The sequence below is a fragment of the Budorcas taxicolor genome, chromosome 5 (genome assembly GCF_023091745.1).
Source record: "Budorcas taxicolor isolate Tak-1 chromosome 5, Takin1.1, whole genome shotgun sequence".
NCBI lineage: Eukaryota > Metazoa > Chordata > Mammalia > Artiodactyla > Bovidae > Budorcas > Budorcas taxicolor.
This window is the reverse complement of record NC_068914.1, coordinates 138,548,597-138,575,840: the sequence shown is the minus strand read 5'-3', so window position 1 is coordinate 138,575,840 and position 27,244 is coordinate 138,548,597. Positions and strand designations below refer to the sequence as shown.

At 42.0% G+C, this 27,244-nt stretch overlaps 1 protein-coding gene across 1 annotated transcript; it reads right to left on the bottom strand.

Moving 5' to 3' along the window:
- Nucleotides 1–4,751: 4,751 nt before the first annotated feature.
- Nucleotides 4,752–26,800, bottom strand: ERP27 (endoplasmic reticulum protein 27). The gene is made up of 7 exons (XM_052641209.1): nucleotides 26,707–26,800; nucleotides 26,042–26,139; nucleotides 23,710–23,847; nucleotides 11,508–11,624; nucleotides 7,284–7,409; nucleotides 5,685–5,882; nucleotides 4,752–4,799 (listed from the first exon to the last, which is right to left on the bottom strand). Exons 1-7 carry the CDS (start codon nucleotides 26,798–26,800, stop codon nucleotides 4,752–4,754), a joined length of 819 nt encoding a protein of 272 aa, XP_052497169.1.
- Between the last annotated feature and the right edge of the window lie 444 nt (nucleotides 26,801–27,244).

Below are 27,244 nucleotides of genomic sequence, written 5' to 3'. Positions count from 1 at the left end.
GGTTATTGATATTTCTCCTGGCAATCTTGATTCCAGCTTGTGTTTCTTCCAGTCCGGGGTTTCTCATGATGTATTCTGCACAGAAGTTAAATAAGCAGGGTGACAATATACAGCCTTGACGTACTCCTTTTCCTATTTGGAACCAGTCTCTTGTTCCATGTCCAGGTCTAACTGTTGCTTCCTGACCTGCATACACGTTTATCAAGAGGCAGGTCAGGTGGTCTGGTATTCCCATCTCTTTCAGAATTTTCCACAGTTTATTGTGATCCACACAGTCAAAGGGTTTGGCATAGTCAATCAAGCAGAAATAGATGTTTTTCTGGAACTCTCTTGCTTTTTCCATGATCCAGCGGATGTTGGCAATTTGATCTCTGGTTCCTCTGCCTTTTCTAAAACCAGCTTGAACATCAGGGAGTTCACAGTTCACGTATTGCTGAAGCCTGGCTTGGAGAATTTTGAGCATTACTTTACTAGCGTGTGAGATGAGTGCAATTGTGCGGTAGTTTGAGCATTCTTTGGCATTGCCTTTCTTTGAGATTGGAATGAAAACTGACCTTTTCCAGTCCTGCCTGACTTACTTGTAGTTGATTAGTATTTAAATAAATGAATGGACATATGAATAAGTGAAGTGCCCTCTCATAATGGGCCACTTAGCACCCATCTTATCCCTACACACCCAAGGTATATGTGTATTCATAAGGGCCTGATAAAGACAGTATGCCTTCCTTTGTAGCATGACCAAACCAGGTGAGTTGACAGAGAAACCTCATGACAGGTGAGTGGTAGAAGATTGCAGATAAACAATGAATGTTTCTGATGACTTGACATCTGGGAATTTGCTGCCCCTGGAGAGACTGCTCCTCCCAGAGCTAGCCAATCCTAATGATAATAAACAATTCACCTGATAGAGTTTCTTTCATATGCAAACCAACAAGTCCATACTGTATACCCCAACTACTTCTTTTACTGAGCTCTCACAAGACTCTCATTGCATTCTGGGACACAGTCCATTTGCTCTAATAACACCAGGGCCAGGTTAAGGCAACTAAGGACAGTTTCTATAGCCCAGAGTCTGCTGAAATTATTTATATCAGTCCTTCCTGCTTACCCTGCCTTGACTGTTCCTTCCCACAAAAGCCACAATGAAGGCCCTTTGCCCATATTTCCCCCTTGGTCCTTCTGTCTCTTGACCAACCCTGGTGCTTCCCCAAGTGGTTCTTTGTGACAGAGCTGTTCCCTCCTCTTGGGAACTGTGAGTAACAAGCTCTCTTTTCAGTGGCGATCATATCCTGATCTGTCAGCTTCACCATATCTGGGTGATAATAAAGCTTACATTTTACAAGTTACAGTTATTTCAAGGGAGGTCGGGGTGGAGCTCAGTGGTAGAGCAAATGCATAGCAGGAATGAGGCCCTAGATTCAACTCCCAGTACCTCCATATTTGATAAAACCAAAACTTTTAAAGTTTCAACTATTTCTCCAATCTCAGGTGTGAGGCCCCGCCTCCCATCTTAATTCTTTTAAGACCCTGAAGGAAGCCTCTCCTTTGCTATAAGTTCAGATGATTAGATGAATGATTATTACTCAGAAAAGGGAGGGTAGCATTAAATTTAAAAAATTAAAGTAATGATTGAGATTTTCCTGGCAGTCCAGTGCTTAAGACTTCACCTTCTAGTGCAGGGAGTACAAGTTTGATCCCTGGTTGGGGGGATCCTACATGCACTGGGGCCAAAACACCAGAATATAAAACAAAAACATTATTGTAACAAATTAAATAAAGACTTTACACAAATGGTCCACATCAGAAAAAGTCTTCAAAAAAAGTAATGGCAAACCTTATTTAATATATATTGTCACTTTGAGATCTCAAAAAAAATCCTATGAATTATTATTGTATTATCCTTGATGAGTGGAAGTTCTAAGATAGTGTTTTTTCCAAGGTCACAGAGCCACAGACACAGAGAGGTCTCAAATATAAAGTTTCCTGGCATTCCTCTGACTCATGCTGCTCCCACTCCTTCCTTCTGTCATAGTCTTACAAACCATCTAATAGTTTCTACAAAGTATTGTATAACATCACCACTTCCTTCATAATTTAAGGAAAAAATATGGCAGTCTTGCCAACTAGGACTAATGAATGGTTGTTTCCACAGTGAAAAATAGCTGTGACATATTAATATTTAGATATTTCAACAATAATACAGCCTTGGGGAAAGGAATATAGAGTCTTGGGAAGATAATTAACCTGCTCCAGTGTCCTTGCCTGGAGAATCCCAGGGACGGCGGAGCCTGGTGGGCTGCTGTCCATGGGGTCTCACAGAGTCGGACATGACTGAAGCGCCTTAGCAGCAGCAGCATCAGGAAGATAATCACACAAAGAGAGGATCTAGAGATGACAGAAGTTTCTAGTACTAAGTCTGATCTTTAGTGAATGAATGAGAACCTTTAGAGATTTCTTCTTTCTAGAGAAGTTCCATTCTTTGCTCATAAGTCCCTGGTGGCTCAGACGGTAAAGAATCTACCTGCAAAGCATGAGACCCAGATTCAGTCCCTGGGTTGGGAAGATTCCCTGGAGAAGGGAAAGGTTACTCATTCCAGTATTATTGCCTAGAGAGTTCCATGAACAGAGGAGTCTGGCAGGCTACAGTCTATGTGGTTGCAAAGAGTCAGACGCAACTGAGCAACTAACACTTTCCCATACAAAGAACAAGATTGGCTGTGAAGGAGACAGACAAGAATATCTTTCAGTTTTGGAGAAACATAAACCTAAAAGGAATAATTAAATACCACAAGATAAAAAGAAACATACAAAGTACAAAGTATAATGAAATTGCTATTGAAGGTCATCAAGAGAAAAATACCCTGGAAAGATGTTAAGATCTGTGTAGTCAATGCTGACCGTAGTTATTGGCAGGAAGACTTCAGGTGAAATAATTGAAAAATGAACCCAATATTGAACAGAATATAGCTTATGGGAATTTATGTGTTAGCATTTACCAAATACCTACAAGGGTTTGGAATCTTTTAAGCAAAAAAGAGGGAATGTTGACAAAAGAGGAAAAGAGAAAATAATAAAGTCAATTAAATGACGTGGAAATTTTTTTTAAAAGGTGAAAAATTTGGATTACGACGAATATAGAGGAAAGAAGACAGGTTAGGAAGGTTTTAGAGCAATCAGCAAGGAGTTAAAGGTACTATTTAGAGATGGTGATTGGCAGCCGTTAGGAATTTCCATGCAGTATAAGTTAGAAGAAACGAGCTTGTGTGGTTAGTAGACCTCAGCAGGATATCAGGAAGAATTTCCTGATGGTGAATGTCAAGAGTTCTGGTTCGCAGGATCAAAGGGCAGCTTCTGGGATGTGCCTATCCCAGGAATATTTTTCAGCCTCAATCTGGAGACTGGGTGGTTTTCAGCAGCGCTGTGGATGGATGGGTCTGCCTCCTTGGAATCCGCTGGTCTCATGTTGCCGAGGGGCGTGCCCTCCACAGCTGCTTTCATGGACTCCCAGCCAGCAGCCAACTCCCAGCTCACAGGCCACGGAGTTTTACCCCCAGAAAGGAACAACTAAGTCTTTCAGTGTCTGTTCCCCACTTGGACCAGCCCTTAGGTATACACTGTGGTTTTTCAGCTCTTCAGCACTTAGGCACTTTCCTTCGGAGCCAAAGGCCTCCTGGGAACAATGCAGCATTTGTGTGTTGACAGTAACAGCCTGTGGGCCAGAGACACTCAGCCAGACTCTCCCTCTGTCCCACGTGGGCTGGATCACACACCTCATCTGCAATAACCCACACTCGGTCAGCCCCAGCTCGGCCCCAGGGGCCAGGTGCCCTACTTCTCTTCCCCCCTCGCCCCCAACTTCTCATCTAGTTCAATCCCCAGCTCCACTACCATGTTTATCCCAATGGTCATGCAGGATGGTCTCCACCAGCTCCCACCCCACCACGGGGAACAAGGACACAGAGGTGGCTCATGGCCTGACTCTAAACAGTAGGCACTGAAGAGGGAGCTCCACTCTGCTGAGCTGGGCAGGGGGGTATTTACAAGAGGTTAGGTCTGCAAAGAGATGCCAGCCTTTTCCTATACGATAGGGCTTTTAATTTATTATGTGGTTGTTGATGCATATGGGGAGTTAGGAGTGCAAAACAAGCATAGAGTTGTACACGGTCTGTTTCTGCTGAGTTCAGAGACTTGGAAATATTGTTAGACTTCTGGCATGAAGACAATTCCAGAAAGGTGTTTAAAACCATGTTTGTGTCCTTGGCTCTGAGTCAGAGAGGGACAAGGGCTTATGAAGAGTAGGGTTTCAACCCTTAGGCAACTCTACAAGAGGTTGTATGTAAGACTCGTGCAGTATGAATTCAATATTAAATGATCCATCAGAACAGTCTCCCTCTAGGAATGCTCCCCACCCCTCAACCTCCCCCTGCCCCCCACTTTACAGCAAGAGCACAGTGTTTCTCTTAAAACCTCCATCCAGTGTATGGGTCCACTCAATATGAATGTAGAAGAGAAAAATCAGATGGGTAGTAGACAGTATAGAAAATTTAAAAGAAAGGGCAAGTAGAGTAATTGAGATTTTAAGGAACAAATTGGAGTTTTGTGTGTGTGTGTGTGTGTGTGTGTGTGTGTGTGTGTGTGAAGCTTGGTGAGTCTGTTATATAGTTTCTCTGAGATTTGAGTCTTTTTATTGACCCCTTTTTATTTGGCATAAAGTAGTTACTTGATTGTATGCAGAAGAAACAGGGAAGCAATCAGAGTTCCACCTTTGACATCTTCTCTTCTGATTCATGATTTTCTCTCTGAAAAACATCATGACATGGATATTCAGCTCTGGAGCCCAATCTTGTTTTTGAACTCTGAGATTAACAAATTAAGCTATTTAATCCCTCCTGAAAGCTCTAAATTCATCTTCCACTGTTATCTCATGAATTCTTCATATGAATTTGACTTGTTTCCCATCGATATTGTACACAGAATGGTAAAATCCAAAATTCAGCTCCTTTGAATATGCAAGACCTTCCCCAAAGTGCTTTTGGAGTTCTGTTTTGGTTTGGTTCCCATGACTATGGGCTTCCCTGATAGCTCAGTTGGTAAAGAATCCACCTGCAATGCTGGAGACCCCGGTTAAATTCTTGGGTCAGGAAGATCCCCGGGAGAAGGAATAGGCTACCCACTCCAGTACTCTTGGGCTTCCCTTGAGGCTCAGCTGGTAAAGAACCCACCTGCAATGAGGGAGACCTGGGTTCAATCCCTGGGTTGGGAAGATCCCCTGGAGAAGGGATAGGCTACCCACTCCAATATTGTGGCCTGGAGAATCCCATGGACTGTAGTGCATAGGGTCACAAAGAGTCTGACACAACTGAGCGCCGTTCACTCACTCCCATGATTACATCCTAAAAAGAGTCTCGACCCTGACCACCACATCTTCCTACTCCTTTCCGTTTAATCAAATCCAGTGGAGGTCAAAGAATTTTTATTCAACAGAAAATTAAAGGGACTGAGAGGTAACATGGATCTGATTCGATGGACATGAGTTTGAGCAAGCTCTGGCAGTTGGTGATGGACAGGGAAGCCTGGCAGTCTGCACTCCATGGGGTTGCACAGAGTCGGACATGACTGAGTGACAAAACTGAACTGAGAGGGATAAAAGCCTCCACTTGCTTTACCTGCAGTTTCATACTTACCAATCCCTTCCCTTTCAGGAATCCATCACAAAAATTTTGCACTTGCTCTATTAAGACTTCTGTTATAGGTAATGTATCCCACTTATCATCCAGAGTCTGGTAAATTGCTAAAGCAGGCAGTTCAGACATCTTTAGTTTGAAAAATGATATCGCCTTTTCATTTTGCTTCACTCCACTGTCCACCAGAATAAAAAGAATCTGCAGTTGGGGAAATTTGAAAGAGAAAGATCTGTCTGAGGTCCTTGGAAGAAAGAGACACTTGGTGATTGTTGCAGTTTACACTGATTGAACTTAGGGTCTGTGCCACACAATTTAAATCTTCATTGAATTAAAATGAATTTCTTCTTTTACTTTGCATTGTTTTAGGTTTTTTTCCTTTGGATCAGGTCTATTTAATTTTAAGAACATAGAATTGGAAGACAGTTTAATGATTAGCTAAGGGAGAAAGTATGGTCTAAATGGCTAAACATGGAGAATTCTTTTTAAATGTTGCCTCTAGTACGTTCTAGCTGTCTGAATTTGGGTACATTACTCAGCCTCTCTGAGATTCAGTGTTCTCACTGGATTTTGTTGAGGGGAGACTGAATGAGAGAACAGATAATATTTCTAGTACAGTTTGTAACATATATAGTAAGTGCTTGATAGGGCTTCCCTGGTGGCTCAGACTGTAAATAATTGTTAACTATTTTATATTATTAAACCAAACCTTCTGCCCAATGCGGAAATCTCCTTGATAACAGTTTAGTTAGAGAGTTATCTACATTTAGCAATGCTGAAAACTTCCAATGTTAGGGAAACAACCACCAGAAAAATTTTTTTCTTTTTCTTTTTTTTTTTTTACTAAATAGCTCTCATCATTGGGGTCTCTAGTTCAATGCAGTAGACTTGAAGTAGTTGAAGTTTTACTATTTCACTGACATAAGCAGAACTGCACAAAGTGGGGAAGGGAAAAAAAAACATTTATTGCTTATCCAGTAGGCAGTAGGTACAAGATATGTGTTTTATGTGAGAAATAAGCCCTGAGGTCTAAAATTTCAGAGTTTATAGTAAGGAGTAAATAAATCACGGGGCTTCCCCGGTGGCTCAGTGGTAAAGAATCTGCCAGCAATTCAGGAGACATGGGTTTGATCCCTGGGTCAGGAAGATCCCTGGAGGAGGGCATGGCAACCCACTCCAGGATTCTTGGCTGGAAAATCCCATGGACGAGGAGCCTTGGCAGGCTACCAAGCCATAGAGTCACCAGGAGTCAGACACAAATGAAGTTACTTGGCACAGCACAGATACATGAAGCTCTCATGACTAACAGGTGATTTTTATGTTCAGTCTCTTTGGATCTCTATTTTTTGTCCACCCATCAATGAATAACAAAGAAATAGACTTACTGCTAATGGAAGATATGATTAAATACATCTTTAACAGTTGAAAATACACCTTAAGTTTTAGGGCAGAGTAATGGGATTGATTATACTCCAGTTCTTACTTCGTTATCTCTTAACCATAATTATGTTCCTCATTTCTCTCGCTTCCCTAGCCCCATCTCTCTTTCTCTGGTGTCCTACAGCTGAGTATTCAAAAGGGAATCTCCCGGTCCAGACTTACCCTCCCCTGGAAGAGCTTAGCTGCCTCCTGAAATCTGTGCAAGTTTTCTTCAAACTCTGAGGAGGCCTTGTTCATAATCAGTAGAAGATGAATTGGAATCATACTATTGAATAGCCCAATTGCAGTCTGGCAAATTGAAATGTATTAAAGCAGAATGAAAGAGAAAAGGAGGGGAAAAAATATTAGTGGCAACTCAACGACTAGGTACACTGGACCATAAATGATAGCTGTCCACCCATCACACCAATGGCAATTCCTACAAGATGGCTTTGGATCAGTTTCACTCTCCTAGTTTTTATGCAACTTAGTAGATCCCTCATCCCCACACTGAACAGGGTGGAGCTGAGTAACCAAAGGGATACTGTGATGGAGTGTGACCTCCAAGGGTTAGGTCATAGAAGACATAGTAGCATCTGCTTTGTTCTCTCCTGTATCACTTAGCCTCTTATACTGTCCACTCAACCAGCCCTGGGAAGAGATTCACATAGTTCCTATGAAGGAACTAAGTTCTCCTGCTAACAACCAGCACTGACTTGCCAATCAGGTGACTGAATCATCTTGGAAGAAATCTTCCAGCCCCCATCAAACCTTCAGATGTTGCCTCCCTGACCAACGGCTGCAACCTCACATGAGCCTTTGGGATCAGAGGCCCCCATCCCTAGCCACTCCCAAACTTGACCCACAGAAACTATATGAGATAATCAATTATTTTTCTGTTCTAAGTTGTTACATTTTGGAATAAACTGTTATGCATCATTAGACAACAAATACACCATGGAATATTTTAGTCACTTTTTTCAACCTCTTTTGAAATGTGGCAAGGGCAGTCAGATTTTGGGAATTCCCTGGTGGTCCAGTGGTTAGGACTCCAAGCTTTCACTGTCGGAAGTATGGGTTCCTTCCCTGATCAGGGAACAAAGATCCTGCTGGCCACACAGCACAGCAAAAACAAAGCAAAACAAACGTAAAACCAAGAGAAGCCAGATACACTTAAAATGGGATTTGGAATCCTTGTTAGTAGTGTACACTTTTGAGGGCTTATGATGTGCTGGGTAGTGTTTTCAGGTCTTTATGTATAATAACTAATTTAATCCTCAAAGCCCCAGTTTTATAAAGAAAGACATTGAGGTGCAAGATCTCCTAAAGTCACATAAGTGATGAGCTGGAATTCTCAGCAGGCAGAGTGACTTGAGAGTCTGTACTTAAAGAGTACAGACTCTATACATGAGACTATCCATGAGACTCCTGTACAGCTGATGGCAAAACCTCAAGAAAATCAACTCAGCCCTAAGCTCGGTTGAGTTAGTCCATTTCAGGTCAGCCGTAAGATAACTGCTTCAGGAGACGGGAAGTTTGGCCCTTCTTTGCTGATTAGAGCTGGTGATTGCCCCTGAGGCTGTGGATGGTCGAGTGGAGGAGACAGCTATGAGCAGAGGGAGGATAGAAGGGAGACTGTAAAACTATGACTCGAGCCCCCTGCATTTCCCTTTTCAGAAGCAGTGCTGCGACTGTCTCTATTTTAAACAAAATCCCATTTCTTCTTACCTCTCCCTTCTAAATACAGAGAGTATTGCTATAAAACTAGCATGTGCACAGAGAGAGAGCTGTAGGTTAATGAACCTTTGGGCAAAGTCCCAGGATGATGGGAACGGGAGTCACTAAATAGGATTCTCCCAGAAGCTACATACTACCCTGTAGAGAATTTTCAGCTCTACTGGCTGACATGTAGGCAAGGAGGATCCAATAAGTTCCTTCCAAAAACTTTCTCCCTGGAGTTTAAAACAGGGCTTCAATTTTAAATTGGGAAGGTTAGAAATTTAAATAATTGTCTCTTGTTTTGTTACTTAAATTTATAGCGTGCAATCTACCCTCCTAGAACAGAGATAGAGGATAAATCTTGGGAAGAGTCAAAAAACCAAAGCTAAAGAGTCAAATGATATAGTGAGAGGATAGAGGAAGAGATTGAACATTGCAGAAATGATGAGTTTAATCGTAATAGACACAGTCCGATTTTCATCTTGAAGCCAAGTGTTGAGTGTATGCATTAACAGTGCACAGGAGGTCAACTACAGGACTGGGAATTTCTGCCCAGTTGCTACTGGTACAAACCTCTGCACCAGAAACAGATGAGAAATAACCATAGTAGTGGGGGCAGGTCTCAAAAAGAGAAAAACACTACTTTTGGGATATGAAAAAGTCATGATAAAACTTACTTCTCTGGAGAAATTCTTTCCTAATTTCTTTTTGATATGAGTTGGTGTCGCCTCTAAAGTACAACTCAACAAAATGTGTTATTGTTCTATAAGATGAGAGATGGCCCAATCATCAGAACTTAGGAAGGCTAGTCTTTGCCTCTGCCCTCATTTACCTGTGGAATTCCAGGACCCTAGGTCATAAACCAGGGACTGGAAGATCATCTTTTCTGGTCCCCAATGTACTCCTGGCAGCCTTATAGACAATGACCAGAATGATAATGGTCTAGGCACTTTTCAATGCCTTTTAAATTATTGCTACCAGTGCCCCTGGGATGCATGTGTTTGCAATCCTAGCAGAAATGGAAATGGGATCACCATTCTATGGCGACAAACATGGTGTGAGAGGTAGGCAGGAATTTAGTCAACAGGAAGAGGGGTGTTTTCTGTTGTAGGCTATGTGGGGGGAATGGAAAAACCACAGGACTCAGTTAGACAGATCAGTCATGAAAAAAGCTGGGACAAGTGGACAGGGCTGTCACTGAACTTCAAATGACAAGTTGTAGGGCTTGAGGAAGTCACTTCACTTTTCTGAACTCCCATTTCCTCTCCTATAAAATGGAAATAGACAATATGACTTCATGCATCATCAAAATTTCTCCCTTCAGTGATGTCTTTTCTACTTACTGTGTAATATTGAAAGTTTCTTGGAACTCGAGAGTTCTGCTCTATAAAATGGACATAATAATCTCCTCTCTTCTACCTCAAAAAAAATCTGTATTATATGAAAAAGTGACATAAAAGGGTTTTGTTAGTTCTGAAAAGCATGACATGCATATAAAGTACCGTTATGAGAGAATGTGCAGCATTTTGGAGACGAGGTAGATCCCTGGAAATCAACACTCCATCACTTAATGATGTAAGTTCAGGAAAGTAAAAGCTAGGATATATAAGGTAATTCTATAAGCTGTAGATGTTAGAAGGCCAGAAGATTATCAGGACAGGTGGACCAACACCTTCACCCAGGTTGTAGACAGCATGCAACAACCGAGGAAGACACCCAGAAAGAAACCTGAGACTCCAGGAGGGTCTAGGCAAGTGATGATTGTACCCGACAGAACTGCTGGTCATGAGTCTGCAAAGAGGTAGACACAGAAAATGGGAATAGGTGTGTAAAAACTTTTAGAAATTTTACATTGTTGCAACATCCAAATATGTGATCAGTGTTTTTAAACAGCTCATTTGTATTTTACAAAAGTATTGGTCTCTAATGCTTTAGGGAAAAAATTGACCTTCAGCATTTTTGCAGTTGTGGCAAGCTTGCCATCTTGTTTGAGAAGCATGGTCTAGAATGCTGGTCACATCAGAGTTGCTTCACTGAACTCTCTTGCAATCAAACTCAGAAGTTTTTGATTAGTCACCTTAACTTTGCATTCTGACTGTCTTACTAGTCATGTAACATGTCATCTCACTTTTCCATTTCTTTCTTTGTTGGGTAAGAACAAGTTTATCAATCTTAAGGGTTGTAGTAGGGATGGCAATATAAACAATTTCAAGTTGATTTAATGATGGTTACTGTTATTATGAGCTGCCCTGGTAGCTCTGTTGGTAAAGAATCCACCTGCAGTGCAGGAGACCCTGGTTTGATTCCTGGGTCGGGAAGATCCACTGGGGAAGGGATAGGCTACCCACTCCAGTATTCTTGGGCTTCCCTTGTGGTTCAGCTGGTAAAGAATCCACCTGCAATGCGGGAGACCTGGGTTTGAGTCTTGGGTTGGGAAAATCCCCTGGAAAAGGAAATGGCAACCCAGTCCCATACCCTTGCTTGGGAAATCCCATGGACAGAGGTGCCTAGTGGGCTACAGTTCATGGGGTCCCAAAAGAGTCTGACATGGCTTAGTGACTAAACAACAATAACAACTGTTATTATTCATTAAAAGATCAGAATGCTTGGAGGAAAGGATTTCTCCTATGAAGGCAATTACCCTCCCTGACAAAGGGACTTAAGGGTCTAGAGACAGGGGCTACTTACTATAGCGTTGTACTCTGTAACCAAGTGGAGGTTGTTACTCTCAATGAAACGGCTTAACTTGGTGGCATCCATGCTTTCAATGTCTTCACCCTTTAAATCCAGTTGTTTGTTATCCACCTGGGTCACACAGAAAGGATAAAATTGTCACTGTTTTGTCATCAATAAATGTTTCTGAACTATTAACTTCAAGTCAGGCACTAACTCAGTCTCCAAAGACAGAAAGGTAAATGTGCCTGGCCCTTGAGGAATGCACTGTCCTGTGGGTCACAGAAAAGTAAACAGGAATATCCCACAGAATGTAACAAGTATCATCACAGACCCATATGTCACCTAAGGAAGAGGAGAAATGCTTCCAGGAAGAGACAGCTCCTAATGAATGGCTAAGACTTGGTCAGATGAATGAAGATGGGGTGGGAGTTTTAAATAAAGAACAGGGTTTGCAAAAGGCAAAAAGATGACAGACGTTCCGTTCTAGAAGCTGCAGTTAGGTTAGCTCGACTATAGCAGTGGATGTTAAGTGCAGTAGGAGAGAGACATGGACAGTGGGGTGGAAAGTGACTGCAGCTGGCCAGACTCCTCTATTCTTGTGATTTCCCAGGCAAGGGTACTGGAGTGGATTGCCATTTCCTTCTCCAGGGGATCTTCCTGACTCAGGGATCAAACCCAGGTCTTCTGCACTGCAGGCAGATTCTTTAGGATCTGAGCCATCAGGGCAATGGGGTAGGCAGGGCAAATTCCCACAGAACCTTGAGGTCAAGATAAGTAATTAAATTCTAACCTGAGGGCAAGGGGAGCCACTTACAGGATCAGATTTATGTTTTATTTAGGTACATTTCTAATGTGAAATAAAACACACATGCAGAGAAAAGCACAAAATGGAAAATATAAAGCTCAAAAAATTGTCGCAGAGTAAACAACTGTGGAACCACCACTCAGGGAAAGACATAGAATTTTGCCAGAATGTCTGAAGCCCTCTGTGATCTTTCTATTGTTGTTTAGTAGCTAAGTTGTATATGACTCTCTGCGACCCCATGGACTGCAGCACACCAGGCTTCCCTGTCCTTCATGATCTTCCAGAGTTTGCTCAAGTTCATGTCCATTTTATAATGTTATTTTTCTGCCAATGTTCACTATTATCCTGACTTTAACATGACAATTTTCATTCTTTATAACTTTACTGCTTAAAAATGCATCTCACTGTCACAGTTTAGTTTAATCTTTTTAAAAATATTATGTAGGGACTTCCCTGGTGGTCCAGTGGTTAAGATTCCATGCTTCTAATGCAGGTGGTGTGGGTTTGGTTCCTGGCTGGGGAACTAAGATCCCACGTGCAGTAAAGATGCATTAAAAAAATGATGTAAGTGGAAACAGACTATGTTTTTTTGTTTGTGTATCTCAATTATTTTGTTTGTAAGAGTCATCCATATTATTGCATATGGCTGTAATATGTTCATTTTCCTTGCTGTAATAGTATCCCATTGTATAAATATGCAAAATCTTATTTTACTACTGATTTTTAGGTTGTTTCTAGGATCTGGTTATTAAAATAATGCTGCAATGAACTCTCTTGTTCATTTCTCTTGGAACTCATGCCTCTATATCTATTGAGCATGTATTTAGGGTTGACATTTTTGATGATAAGGTATGTATATTTTTGATGTGCATGTTGATGTTTTTTTGGGAGATAAGGCCAAGCTATTTTCTAAAATGAATGATAATGTACACTTGCATCTGTACTGTTTGAAAGATCCCAATTTTTCACATCCTGGCCAGCACTTGGTATTATCTGCCTTTCTAATTTTATTCATTTTGATGAATATGTGGTAGTATTTCATTGTGGTTTAACCTCCAATTCCCCAATTAACTAGTTATAGATCATCTTTTTTTGAAGTGTCTGTTCAAGTCACTTGCTTATTTTTCTGTTGAGTTGATCCTTTCCTTGTTGATCTGAGGATGTTTTATATATTTGGGATATGAGCCCTTTATGGCTATATATTACATATCTTTTCTCACTGGGGACTTCTATTTTAATGGTAACTGCATATGAATAGAAGTTAATTTCAATGTAGTCATCAACCTTTTCATTTATAACTAGTGTGTGTTTTTGTTTTGTTTTGTTTAAAATGCTTTGACTACACCAAAGTACTGAGATCCAGAAGTGCTGACATTCACTCAGCTGGCGACTTAATCACCTTATGATTGTTTTTTTTTTTTTTCACAACTCAAACTTATGAAATACATAAATGCCGAGGTACAGAAAATGTTTGCCTTTAAAAAAAGAATCTTGAAAAAAATTCATCGAAACCATAGGATATTTTAAAATGTGAGTTCCCTTTGCATATTTAATTGTTTTAAAATTCACACTATTTGAGAGAAATCCTGGGAGAGAACTATGAAAGCAGGAGAAAAAGTCATCCTAGGTGGGGCCTCGCCCACCCTTCTCCCATCCCTCTCCTCTAGGAGAAAGAAAATGAGCACAAAGGATTTTTAAAGTTGCATAATGCCCAGGTTGTGCTAGTGGTAAAGAATCTGCCTGCAAATGCAGGACAGGCAGGAGATACGAGTTCAGTCCCCAGGTTGGGAAGACCCCATGGAGGAGGAAATGGCAACCCACTCCAGTATTCGTGCCTGGAGAACTCCATGGACAAAGGAGCCTGGCGGGCTACAGTCCATGGGGTTGCAGAGGAGACACGACTAAAGTGACTTAGCAATGCCTTGTACCTTTCCTTCCTAAGGTTTTGCTAATTGCACAACCATCAGAATCATTATTGTAATCACAACCAGGATCCTTTTTATGTTTAATATGTCTAAATACTTTCTGGTTATTTTTCTAGAAACTTGGAGGCCTGGTGTCTGCACCACAGCGGATAGAACTGTGCTCAGAGCCAGGAGCTCCTCCCTTGCTGCTCTCTTTTCCCGCAAACCCTAGCATTTCTCAGAACAGGATGAACAGGAAATGCCAGCTACTCCAGGTGGCTCTGGACTTGAGGAATGCAGTATAGGGAAGGCAGAGTTTGTGAAGGGGTGATAACATTCTCTAAGAAGCAAAGATCTTTCATAAAAGCCATCCTCCCGAAGCCTCTCCGGTTGGTCATGGCTCTTTAAATGAAGCATACCTGAGTATTTCTCTATTTCTTAAACCAACAAACTCCGGAGTGCTCATGTGTAGGGTTCCTGGAAACATTTAAACAGAAAACCTCCCTTCTGTAAAGGGAATTTATTTGCATAATGCCCTGGAAAGAAAATCCGACCCTGGATCCCAGAGTGGGAGAAAATATTTTTTAATATATTTTTCCAGTTTTTGAAAAGAATTTTCCTTGAAAAATCACATTATTTTTCTCCTCAAGAAAAGAGACCAAAAGAAAAACAGAAACAGTTAACCAGAAGGGTTGTCACCCTACAATACAATTTTGAGTTTCCCCGAGAGTATCAGATGTAGATTATTGTATGATTCAGACACTGGATCATACCAATGGATTTCATCATTCTTTTTCTGTTTGTTAGTGTTTTGGCAATACTCCTTTGAATTAATTCTGGTAGATTTCTGTAATTAACAACCTAGCTTTTTGTAAAACATTAAAGTTGTTTTAGTTTGCACCAGTTACAATATTAAATATCTTGGCTACCATGGAAAAATCATTTGTTCAGTACATGCCCTCTCGTCTCTGAGGTTTGTTTTTATAAGCTGCTTGGTTACCATATACTTGGTAAATATATACTTAAGGATTTCTCTGGTGGTCTAATGCTTGGGAATCTGCCTGCCAATGCAGGAGACATGGGTTCTAATCCTGGTCCAGGAAGATCCCACATGCTGCAGAGCAACAGAGCCCATGCACCACAACTACTGAACCTGAACTCCAGGACCTGTGAGCTGAACCTGCTGAGCCCACGTGCCCTAGAGCCCACGCTCTGCAACAAGAGAAGCCACAACAATGAGAAGCCCACACACCGCAACTAAAGAATAGTCCCTGCTTACCACAACTAGAGAAAGCCCGTGCACAGCAGTGAAGACTCAGTGCAGCCAAAAATAAATAAATTTATATATATACTTTAGAAAAATATTTTAAAATTTGGCATATCTTACTATTGCCTTTCTTAGTTTATTTTTATGCACTCTGCTCTGATTCTCTGCTTGGCTAGGGGCATTCTCCAGTATTCTGGCCTGGAGAATGCTGGGTATGAGTCAGATGTTTGTGACTCTATAGTTCTGAGAGTCTAGACATCAGAATCAAGCTCATTGAACTTTAGTTTCTTTATTGATAATGCAGGGTCAATAATGGGCTTCCCTGGTGGCTCAGACAGTAAAGAATTCCCCTGCAATGATGGAGACCTGGGTTCGATCCCTGGGTCAGGAAGATCCCCTGGGTGAGGGCATGGCAACCCACTCCAATATTCTTGCCTGAAAAATCCTGTGGATAGAAGAGCCTGGCGGGCTTCAGTCTATGGGGTCACAAAGAGTCAGACACAACTGAGTGACTAAGTGCACACAGGGATGATATAATAATTTCATCAGATTCTAGTGCCTATCCTAAATTAGGCACTAATAAAAACAGATGAAATTCTAGATCTTAAATAAAAGAAAGTATCAGAAGATCTGCAATTGGTTCACATTTCCCAGTGTCAAGAAGAAGTCTTAACTGCAGATGTAAAAGGGCCTCCTAATGGGTCTACAAGGAGAAGGCAATGGCAACCCACTCCAGTACTCTTGCCTGGAAAATCCCATGGATGGAGGAACCTGGGTGGCTGCAGTCCATGGGGTCGCACAGAGTCGGACACAACTGAAGTGACTTAGCAGCAGCAGCAATGGGTCTACATAGAGTCACAGAGACCAACGGGCAGGAATCAGTGAAGACCATGTCCACTGTGTAAATATGTCTGTTCACTCCCAGACCACCCCTACAGGACACAGGAATTGATTATCATTTCTAAACATTGGGATCCTCTTCTGAAGGGCATGATCACATTGTATGGTATTTTTTGAGTATATTAAAAGCCTCAGTTTGTTCAATGCCAAACTTTTAAATATACCTCAATTTAAGAAAACACTAAAAAAAGAGAACAGTCGTGGTTGATGTTCTTTTTCTTTTTTAAAAAAATTATCCCCCAAATCTGAATAATAATCCTAGTAAAATTTGGACTGAATTTTCCAAAGTGTAAGGCTCCAAAATCACTGCAGATGGTGACTGCAGCCATGAAATTAAAAGACGCTTACTCCTTGGAAGGAAAGTTATGACCAACCTAGACAGCATATTCAAAAGCAGAGACGTTACTTTGCCAACAAAGGTCCGTCTGGTCAAGGCCATGGTTTTTCCAGTAGTCATGTATGGATGTGAGAATTGGACTATAAAGAAAGCTGAGTGCCGAAGAATTGATGCTTTTGAACTGTGGTGTTGGAGAAGACTCTTGAGAGTCCCTTGGACTGCAAGGAGATCCAACCAGTCCATCCTAAAGGAGATCAGTTCTGGGTGTTCATTGGAAGGACTGAGTTGAAGCTGAAAGTCCAAGACTTTGGTGACCTGATGCGAAGAGCTGATTCATTGGAAAAGATCCTGATGCTGGGAAAGCTTGAGGGCAGAAGGAGAAGGGGATGACAGAGGATGAGATGGTTGGATGGCATCACCGACTCAATGGACATGGGTTTGGGTGGACTCCGGGAGTTGGTGAGGGAGGCCTGGTGTGCTGCAGTTCATGGGGTCGCAGAGTCAGACACAACTGAGCGACTGAAGTGAACTGAACTGAAACTGAGAAAAAAATGTTTATCTAAAAGCTGTCACCACAGACCCGCCAATGGAGCAGGGTGCTTGTTTTCAGTATGGCACATAAATAATCTTGTCCACAGAGGTTCCAAGAGTTCATTCGGTGTAGGTCTGTCACTGGTGAGAAATAACCAGCAGATTCTAAAGAAGAGGAAGCAGCTCTGGGAAGTCATCAACAGGGCTTTGTAGAGAATAAATCGTAAACAAAGTTAAAGCGTTCGTTAGAGGTCGTAAAACCTGCAGAGACACTGGAAGCAACAAGCACTGGTTTTTCTTTCCAAATGTGTATCTTGGTGGAACTAGGACTTTTAAATCAGGCTTTCATAAGACTATAAACAACAAACGGGGGAAGAAGTACTTGTGGATCTGTAGCTAATTGGAATTTTTTGTATTGACAGGTTGCTACAAATAGTTCAGCGGTACCAGGAAATGCATTAGTGTAACCTTTTATATCTTTCTTAAAAAAAAAAAATCTTTTTTTTTTAAATTGAAGTATAGTTAACTTACAATGTTATGTTAGTCTCTGGTACACAGCAAAGTTATTCAATTATATATTTTTTATATATAATGTATGTATATTTTCATATTCTTTTCCATTATGGTTTATTATAGTATATTGAATATAGCTCCCTGTGAAATACACTAAGACCTTATTATGATCTATTTTATACATAGGCCATATCTTTCTCACCAAAACTCTTCACAGGAGGATTTGATTTAATCCTATTTTACAGTGCAAACCAGCAGCTTCTGTCCAGGTGGGGGAAGAACTGCTGAAGGGACTCAGGCATCTTCAGACAGAGTTTCGGGAGTGAGTAAATTCCTCAAACACTTCCCGAGTGTCTTCGAGGTACCAGAGACCTACTGTAGACCTTTGGGACACAAAGATGAATAAGTCATGGTTCCTGCCTTGAATGAGCTCATGGTGTAGTAGGGTAAAAGGTGAAACACACAGAAATACATGACATGCACTCCAAAGTGGTCAGTTACATGGGATTTTAGCGGAAACTCTGTCTGTGCTCAGTCGTGTCCGACTCTTTGAGACCCCATGGATTGTAGCCTGCCAGGCTCCTCTGTCCATGGGATTTTCCAGGCAAGACTACTGGACTGGGTTGCCACTTCCTACTCCAGGGGATCTTCCTAACCCAGGGATCAAACTTGAGTCTCCTGCATCTCCTGCATTGGCAGGCAGGTTCTTTACCACTGTGTGACCTGGGATGCTTTAGAGGAGTAGTTACGACAATTTGGAGATTCCAGGGAGCCTTTCTGAAGGATAAGCTGCTGGAACTGAGTCACTGGAATATGAGGAGGAGTTGGTTGGGTGAGCCTTCGAGAAAGGGGCCCTGAGGGAGGCTGGCATTCTAGGCAGAGAAATAGCCCCGTGACATGATAGAATCATGTCCTCATACTGCGTATAGTTGGGTGTTGAAACAGTAGAGACTAGGGTGGGAATGTGCTAGAAAAGGGAATGGAAAAGCAGGTAGTGGCCTGGTCATAAAAACTACACATTTAAATGTCTTGATTTTGTTCTTGTAATATGGGGGAATATTGAAGAGGTTTTTAAGAAGGAGGTGTCATGGTCAAATGTCCATTTTAAATCCATCATTGTCATACCAATCTAGAAACCGAGTAAGAAATAGTGAAGGGAAACCCATTAAGAAGGTATTGAAAATGTTTATGCCAAAGGTGCTAAGAGTCTAAGCAAGGAACAAAATAGCAAGAGCAGAGGAAAAGTCCATTTTGTGCATAACACCATCAGTACATTAACTGAATCAATAATAATAACACAGGAGCAACAAAAGATACGGGCAGCTATAGACACAGAAAATACTTTAATCTATTTAATAAAGATGGAAGTATTAACTGGATAATAAAACAACGTGTCATGGCCATGGCTGTGGGACTGGCTAAATCAGACTCTATCACGGAGCCTCACCAGCGACAACACTGAGTTTTCATTGCTGTTAAGGGACCTCTCTCATAGCTTAGATAGTAAAGAATCTGCCTGCAGTGAAGGAGACCTAGGTTCAATCCCTGGATCAGGAAGATCCCCTGGAGAAGAGAATGGCTATTCACTCCAGTATTTTTGCCTGGAGAATTCCACAGACAGAGGAGCCTGGTGGGCTACAGTTCATGTGGTCCTAAAGAGTTGGACATAATTGAGCCACTAACCCTTTCCCTTACGTTTATGAACACATTATTGTTGATTACTGTCTTCCTTCAGAAGTATCACTTGTGTTTTATGTGTCTCTACAAATATTTTGATGGTGCCTGAATAAACTGATGTAATAGAAAGTAAAAAGAAGAGTGAAGGAGAACATAGGCTCCAAATACAGGGTGGGAGGTATGATCGGCAAAGATTAGAGACTGCATGAACAAAGCTTTTCAGTAAAATAGTGTTTTCATGGGAAGAACGTGACACAGCAAGGGAAGATGACAAGTTCAGTTTTGACTAAGTGAAGACTGCAGTCAGTCAGTTCAGTCCAGTTGCTCAGTCATCTCTCACTCTTTGCAGCCCCATGGACTGCAGCACGCCAGGCTTCCCTGTCTATCACCAACTCCTGGAGCTTGCTCAAACTCCAGGACTGCAGTATTTACGAGGCGATTCAAATAGTTATATCCAGCAGGCATCTGAATCATGGAGAGGTCCAGGCTAGAGATAAAACATGCCGAATCCTCAACAAGCACATAACCGTCAAACATAAGAAAAGATCCTACTACTGAAGACTTACTCATTCTTTCATTACTTGATTCATTCACAGGCAGAGCACAGAGGAATTTAAGGGCAGTGAAAATCCTGGAATACCATAACAATAGATTTATGCCATTACTCATTGTCCAAAACCATACACTGTAGAACACCAAAAGTGAACTATGATGTAAATATAGAGTTTGAGTGGTTATGACATTTCAATGTAGCTTAATCGGCTGTGATAAATCTACCACTCTGGTGGAGACATTGCTGACGGGGGAGGCCACTGATGTGTGCGGCAGGAGACATAAGGGGAATCTTTGCATTTTACTCTCAATATTCTGCTCTGAATTTGAAACTGCTCTAAGTAAATAAAGCCTTTTCCAAAAATTAAAAAAAATGATTCACTCACATATTCATTTATTCAACAAATATTTATGAGTACCTGCTACATGGCAGGCACTTTTATTTTTTATTTTGTTTTTTTAAAGGTGCTTACTTAAATTTATTTTTAGTTTATTTTTGGCCACAGATCACCCCATGCAGAACCTTAGTTCTCTGATCAGGGGTCGAACCCATGCCCCTGCAGTGGAATTGCAGATTATTAACCACTGGACCACCGAGGAAGTCCTGACAGATGCTGTTAAATGCTCAGTGGCTGAAGTAGTGAATAAGACAGTCTCTGCCTCCATGGATTCTGTAACTTAGATTGGGAAGAGCACTGGGTCAGGCAGAGGTGTGGACAGGGAAAGAGAAGAACTCAAGGAGACTAAGGAAGAGGTGGACCGAGAGAAGCAGGTTCCTAGATCAAGGAAAGAGAATATTAAAGGGAAAAGAGTGGCTAACAATGTCAAATACAGCATAAATTGTCAGTAAAATAAGATCTAAACAGTGTTGGCTGGGTTTGGAGATATGGAAGCCATGGTGACCTGGATGAAAGCAATTTTAATGGAGTGAAATGCAAATTAGATAACAATGTATTAAGAGCTTAAAGAAAGCTGAAGACACTGAAAACAAAATACATTTTAAAGCGATTTGGATGAAGAACGTAAGAAAGAGAGAGGATAAAGAGTAGTAGGAAGGACATTCAGACCAGAAATTTTGAAACGTTAATGTTTGCTCACTTTCTTATCTCCGTTGGACTCTGGTCATCTTCACTTTGACATTCCACCAACAACATAAACTCAACAACCAAAGAAAACATCACAAATACCTACTTCTGTTATAACCTCACTATTCCTTAGATACTGTGACTTCCAACCTCTCCTCCTTCCCGTAATTTGATATCTGATCCTTGCAGTAGTGTGGACAGAGAAAGAGAACTCAAGGAGACTAAAAGAAGAGATGGACCCAGAGAAGCAGGCTCCCAGGTCAAGGAAAGAGAGAATCTGATGCCTTTTCTTCACTTTCTGCTGCTACCTCTTTGCTACAGATCCTTAGCACACAATCTATCTCCTCAGCCTAATAAAAGTTCTCTTTATTCTCGTCTTTTTTGCCTAATCATCCATCTGACTCATTGCTGCCAAAATAATCTTGCGCAAACACATTTCTGTTCCTGTTACTCCCCTGATCTAAAGGCTTGAGGGGCTGCCCAGCACCAGTCAACTTAAGTGCAAACTCATTAAGCTGGTATTCAAATTTCTCGACAATATGGTTCCAATCAAATTGCTCTTTTATTCATCTGCCCAAAACATGTTCCCTGAGATCCAGTCAAGTTGGCTTGATCACTCCCAAGTTTAACTTTTTTCCCCCATTTTGGCCATGAATTCTCCCCTACGTTGTCCAAATTTTATCTGTTCTTTAAATCCCAGTTCAGTTGTCTCCTTCATAACTTATTTTGGTCAGAATTCCTCCTCTGCTTTTTTTTAAATTCATTTTTTATTCTTTTTATTAGAATATATTACCCTTAACACTGTGCTGATAATAGCATTAACATTAGAAACTGTGTTGATGTCAGTACTGAGAACATCCTTAAGAAGAGAACAAGGGAACTATGTTCCAATACTCACTGAAATCTTCTTAACCTACTGTTGATTTTCTTCATTGTAAAAGGGACAGGGAAAGGGTAGGGGTTTGGGAGATGGCTCAAAGGAGGAAAATGACATGTTATATTTTGCACATTTCTGGATTTGATGTGTGCAGGCAATACAGAAGGTCCAGAATGCGGAATAAATCTTAAGGCCATTCAGCCAGAGCTTTATCACGGGTTACAAAGCTGATGTTTTGGGCCAAGTCATTTAGTGCCTATCCTGCTTTGACCATTTAAACTCTTGTAATGTTTCACCTGGAGAAAGAAACGGCTACCCACTCCAGTATTCTTGCCTGAAGAATTCCATGGGCAGAGGAGCCTGGAGGACTCAAATAGGGGCCTGGAGGTCTATGGGATCTCAAATAATCGAACACGACTGAGCAACTAACACACACACACACACACACAATATTTTACCCATGGTGATGCTGTTTCTATTACAGATACTTGTATGTTACGTTTACAATCTCTATCATATTTTAAGAGCTATGAGAGGGGAGAATATACTCAATGTGTTTTAAGGATCATTACCTTGCACAGAGAACCCAGTAGCTGTTAACACATGTTTGTTAAAGGTAAGTAAACTCTCAAAGATATGAAGATACTAAAAAGTATATATATGGAAATATAAAAATATAAAAATCTCTGAAGCTCCAGTACTTTGGCCACCTCATGTGAAGAGTTGACTCATTGGAAAAGAGTCTGATGCTGGGAGGGATTGGGGGCAGTAGGAGAAGGGGACGACCGAGGATGGGATGGCTGGATGGCATCATGGACTCGATGGACGTGAATCTGAGTGAACTCCGGGAGATGGTGATGGACAGGGAGGCCTGTCGTGCTGCGACATGGGGTCGCAAAGACTAGGACACGACTGAGCGACTGAACTGAACTGACCCAGGGATCAAACCCAGGTCTCCCACATTGCAGGCAGATTCTTTACTGTCTGAGCCACCAGGGAAGCCCCATAAATGCATTTATTATAGAACTGCTGTAATATAAAATACTTGGGATTATCTAATTATCTGTAGAGAGCTAACCAGGAGACCTGAGTTCAGTCCCTAGATTGGGAAGATCCCCTGGAGAAGGGAATGGCAACCGGCTCCACTATTCTTGCCTGGAGAATTCCATGGACAGAGGAACCTGGTGGGCTACAGTCCATGGGGTCGCAAAGAGTCAGACATGACTGAGAGACTAATACACACACCAAATTATCTATAAATAGGAAAATGGCTAATTAAGCTATGCCATGTCCAAATTATGCAGCTGTATGCAGTAGTTTTTTCTTGGTATTTTTTCTTTTTAAAGTTTATTTATTTTAATTAGAGTATAATTGCTTTACAATGCTGTGTTAATTTCTGCTGTACAACATGAATCAGCTATATGTATACATATATCCCCTCCCTCCTGAGCCTCCCTCCCACTCCCCTTATTTTATAGATGAAAGAATTGAAACCAAGAAAGTGTTTTGTGACCTGCCCAAGTCACATGGCTGCTCAGTGACAAAGCAGTGCTGTAAATCTTATGTCCTGACCCTCAGTCCAGGCCTCTTCCCATTTCATGACAGCATCTGTTTAGGAAGCTTGAGTTGAGCCATCCGCCTCATATGGTCCCTGATGCTGGCATCACCATTGCGATTCAAGATCTAGACTCCTTTCTGGTCTCCGAAGTCTGTGTATTCACAACGCAAGGGAAAACTAGAAGGCTGGAGCTGCCCACCTGACTTACCAGACGGAAGAGGGAAATGGTATTCCCAGTGATGTTGTAGTGAGCCAGAACCTCGGAGGCAGTGCTGATCCCAAAAGACACGTCTTGGAAATTTTGCACCACACTGTGGATTAGGGACACTGCCGGTACTTCTAAATCCTAAAGACAAGAAGGAAAAAATAAAATAAAATAAAAAAACCCACAGGTTGTTTCTGGAGGAAAGAGACTAGGGAGTCGAAATATGCTCACACTTATCAAATCGAAGTGTCCAGTGAGACAACATTGACCTCTAAAAATGTAGGCTGGCTTCTCAGGGACATGGTTTTATTTTCCAGGCTGGATGGGTTAATAGGTAACTATGACATAGTGGCTAAGTCTAGAACACCTATCTGGTTTTACCGTAGAACTTGTAGCTTGTTGGGCTTCACTAGTGGCTCAGCCGGTAAAGAATCTGCCTGTAATGCAGGAGACACAGGGTCAGGAAGATTCCCCCGGAGAAGGGCATGGCTATCCACTCTAGTTTTCTTGCCTGGAGAATTCCAGGGACACAAGAGCCTGGCGGGCTACCATCCATGGGTTGCAAAGAGTCAGACATGACTGAATGACTAACTTGTAGTTTGTTAATAGCTGAGAGGGGGCTCAAAATCACAAAGACTGAAGAGTTGGCCTCCACAGTCATTGATAAACCAAAGGTGGCAAATATTTGGGGAATAATTTGTAGAGGAAAGAAGAAACGTAAAAATCAGAAACAGGTGTGGTCAAAAGGACAAAAAAAGAGAAAATTAAAATAAGAGAAATTAAAGTGGAAGCTTAGAAGTTTTATTAACAAGGCTGTGTAGGACGTTGGGGTGCTCTTTCCACTGTTGCTCCAACTCTAGAACCAAGGCCTGCAAGACAGAGCAGGGAAACCTGTTCTGAATGATGATTCCAGGCCTTTTACAGCAAGCTAGCCTTATTTCCCTGTGGTCATGGGACCCTCCTCCCCAGAAGCTCTGAGCAATAAACAGCCGTGAACATGTTTGTCCTTGACATTTCTCTGGCAAGAGAAGGAGATGTGCTCAGAGAAAAGATCATGGTTAGCCTTGCAGCTGGGGTCAAGTAGAGGGAGCTGGCACTTTGCTCATCCGCAAGGGCGTGTGGAGTTCATTTTAGGTTATGAACAATTGTTCTTCAAGGCTTCGTCTTTTTTTAAAAATCTGCTCCTTAGAGTGAATTTGCTCTCGGTGCAAACAGCGACACCTGGTGGCAATTTGGGTTACCGCACCCTCCAGTTTCACTTCCTTGCCACTCCCGCCTGAGTGTAGGCTGCTGTTTTTGTCTACAGGTCGGATCTCTCATCACTGAAAAATTTGCCCCCAGGCCTCACCCCCTCTTCCCCACTCCACTCCCGTCTTCCTCCCCTACTTATATCTCATCGATTTTATTTCCAGCTGTGTACACAGAAAAGACAAGATGATGGTGATTTGGAATTAATGAATAGAAACAGACAAGAAGGTCTGAGAGGAGAGAGTGGGGGATTGATTAGCTGTGAAATCACCAGATGTTACCTCCAGAGAAAAAGAAAAATGCTGGAATAATGCCTTCTCCTTTATGGTTGATTTTTTTTAGCCAGGCAGCCAATCTGGAAGATTGGCTAAGACCTTCAATATGCAAAATGTCATCCTTGTTCAACATTTCAGAGCAAACAAACGAAAACAAAAAAAAAAAGAAGAAGAGTGTGTATGCATGCTCAGTTGTACAGTTGTGTCAGACTCTTTGCGACCCCATGGACTGTAACTCACCAGGCTCCTCTGTCCGTGGGATTTCCCAGGCAAGAATACTGGGGTGGGTTGCCATTTCCTACTCCAGGGGATCTTCCCGACCCAGGGATTAAACCTGTGTTTCCTGCATTGGCAGGCGGATTCTTTACCATGCAGCCACCTGGGAAGCAAAAGAACAGTGGGGGACTCCTTACTTGGTAAGAGGTTCTAGACTGGAGGCAGCTATTCACAAGTGTGTTGCCTGCTTGATACAAGTTGGTTTACTCTGGGCCCTGCCTTGGAAGTTAAAATACTGACTGAAGCTTCAAAGCAGGTACAGACGGGGAGACCCAGACAGCAGCCTCAGAACTCTCAAAACAAATATGAGAAAGATGTGATTCAGAGACTGGCAACATCTAGAGATTGTGAGATCTTGATTGATAAGCTAAAATTAGACCCTGCCCTTTGACTTTTAAGGCAGTATCATCCAGCCAGCAAGTGACTAGCATGGCTGCCTTAAGGTAGCATATTTCTGGTCACAGAGGGTCAGACACGACTGAGTGACTGAACTGAACTGAACTGGGAGAAGGGCAGGTGGCAATATCTGAACAAACCTGGAAGAAGCCTATGACAGCCACCTCAGCAGCAGCGATGAATTCCATGGCAGCTTGGACATCTGTGAGCCGCACAGGTTCCTGGGTGCCGGGACCATCTAGCCAGAGATGAGGGTAGGGGTGGGAGGAAGAAAGAGAGAGAGAGACAGAGAGTTTGCAGGAACTGAGTGGAGAAAAAGCAACTCTAAATCACAAGGGCATCTCTATTTTTCCTCTTCATACTACGGCCAAAGAGATTCAGGAGTACAGTTGTCATTCCAAGGCTTTATTTCTTTACTAACTTGTGGAAGGAGGACTCCTCTCATAATAGCCCATTTTAAAATAATATTTATTTATTTGGCCACGCCAAATCTTAGTTGTGGCATGCAGAATCTTTAGTTGCGGTATGTGGGATCTAGCTCCCTGACCAGGGATCGAACCTGGGGCCTCCAGCACTGGGAGCATGGAGCCTTAAGTCATGGGACCACCAGGGAAGTCCATGATAGCCTATTTCTGAAGGATGTCAGACTCCCCTCTTCTCTACTAGGCAAGGCAGATCTTTATCCAGCCTTTCCTGAAAAGTTCCTAGGTTTGGGGAACAAATACCCAGAGTTCTGCCAATATCCCCTTCCTTTCTCCCAGTAACACTTTCACCCCCTGGTCACCCAAGTGTTCTTTTCTTTTACCTGATGGTGCCTGAACTTCTGCAGCAGCTTCCGGAGACAGTTTGCATGTGGAGAGTAATAACAGAAACAGGCATCTGGACGGCACGGCTTCCATTTTCCTGCTCCCGCTCCACGCCCTGGTCTTGGTGTTTGGAGCCGCTGACTCCGGGCAGCCCACTCTGCAGTTAAGGGATTGTGGAGTAATTTGTGCTCTGGGAACATTGCAGCTGGCTCCGGGGCAGGGGGACCTTCAACTTTTGAGATAAGAGACAGGATTCGGTAACAGGGCCTCAGAACAAAACCAATCAGAAGAAAGTCAGGCTAGTTCCTTTAAATAAAACAAAACATTCTATGCCAGGTGTTGACTTAGGCACTACGGACATAGCAATAATGGTGATCTAATCACCTCTCTCAACTTAGACTGTTAATATGAAAAATGGGCAATTAAATAGATAGTTTAAATGTAAAATGGAAAGTGATTAAAAAATTGGGAAACTCAGGGTGCTAGGAGAAGGTGAACTAAAGACATTTTGGACAATGATGGTGTCTGGTGAAAGCT